At 58.7% G+C, this 1,431-nt stretch overlaps 1 protein-coding gene across 1 annotated transcript in view; it reads left to right on the forward strand.

The window, feature by feature from the left end:
• The window catches only part of RNF115 (ring finger protein 115), a gene marked incomplete at its 3' end in the record, with an annotated part of 10,189 nt that extends 9,654 nt beyond the window's left edge, over window positions 1–535 (forward strand). Inside the window, exon 7 of the mRNA XM_010295949.1 lies at window positions 442–535. Within this exon, the coding sequence (XP_010294251.1) occupies window positions 442–535 (94 nt within the window). The remainder of the gene's footprint in view (window positions 1–441) is intronic.
• Window positions 536–1,431: the final 896 nt, after the last annotated feature.

Genomic DNA, 1,431 nt, shown 5'->3' on the forward strand with positions numbered 1-1,431 from the left:
CGACTCCCTTTCGGTTCAAAATCCTCCAGGAGTAGCTTAGCACCCTCCCCCGTGTCTGTGGCAATGTCTCCCGTGCCACCCAGACCCTTCAGCCTCCCGACTGCTGATGCAAGAGAAAATACCTGGCAGGCAGCGATATTAGAAGTGGGGTCGTCAAGATTGGAGGCATGGAAGTAAGGTTTGAACGCCGAAAATGTTGCGGCAGAGGAGGGGACGGTCACCTGTGCGCTAAACTAGGGTGAAGGGGCCTGAGCTTGCTCCGGGGGTTGAGCAGCGGGAATGTGTCCGGCAGGGATGGCCCCCAGGGACAGCCCGTGCGGGGCTGCTCGTGCCTGGCTGGCTGGTTTTGGGACGTAGCGCTCTCCCCGCTTGTCTGCCGACGCTCTGCACGGCAAAGCCGTTGTCCCCGCTCCTGAGCACAGCCTGTTTTCTCCTCCACAGCTCTTGGGGCAGTTGGAAAACACGGGACCACCTCCAGCCGACAAGGAGAAGATCTCCTCTCTCCCGACGGTGACAGTAACTCAGGAACAAGTTGGTAGGTGAAATCAGTCGCCGGTGTCCGACGTCTGCTGGTGCTTTGGCGTATGCCCCCCGAGCTCCCCCCTGCCTCCGCCGGGGGCCAGCCTCTGCTGTGCCCGTGTGCTTCCCGGGCTGATGCAGGAGCGCGGAAAGCAGCGCTGCTCCGTCCTCCTGAATGAGTCTAGACTGGGGCTGGAAACGCTCGTGTCTTCCAGCTCGGGAGATCCTGAGCTTTGCTGCTCTCGGCTCTGGTGCGCAGTTCTCCCGGGACGCTCGGGTCTCCGCCGGTTCAGGCCGTCGGCAAAGACTCCTCCGCTCTGCAGAGCATTTGCGCAGTCCCCACGCGCTGCCTTTTTGGCCTGCCCACCCCCCGATGGCTTTACCTTCTACAGTCTTCTGGTTGCGCTGTTGCTTACAGTCTCATTAGAGCTGGGCTTGGCCGGTTGCTTTTCTTCCCTTTCGAATTGGCTCACGGCAGAGCTGGTAGATGAGGCTCTGAACGTAATTCTTGCTGCACTACTCTGGAACTGTCGTGTAAGGCTCGCAGGTTCTTGCAGTGCAGCTGGCAGCAAAGGCCTGTGGGTTTCTCGTAAGGGTTATGGTTTTGCTATTAGCTCATCCCGGGGATTCTTCTCCCTGTGTTTGCAGCGGGCTGTCTCCCAAAGCTGCTCAAGGGATCCCGTTCCCTCCGAGCTGCTCTGTTACTGGAACCTAAACTGCTGCGTGAAGACAAACTGATGAGAAAAGCCGTTTCCACAACAGATATTTTTGTCTGGTGCTTTTTATATACCCACGTCTCCTCTTCTTGTCTGGGAAGCCAAGAAGCATCTGAATTTCCATGTCGTAACACTCGGTCTCGCCCGTTCGGATCGGCCGCGCTCGGGCCATGCGGCCCGGCAGTCGAGAGAGGCT

The sequence above is a fragment of the Phaethon lepturus genome, unplaced genomic scaffold, assembly GCF_000687285.1.
Source record: "Phaethon lepturus isolate BGI_N335 unplaced genomic scaffold, ASM68728v1 scaffold28681, whole genome shotgun sequence".
Lineage (NCBI taxonomy): Eukaryota > Metazoa > Chordata > Aves > Phaethontiformes > Phaethontidae > Phaethon > Phaethon lepturus.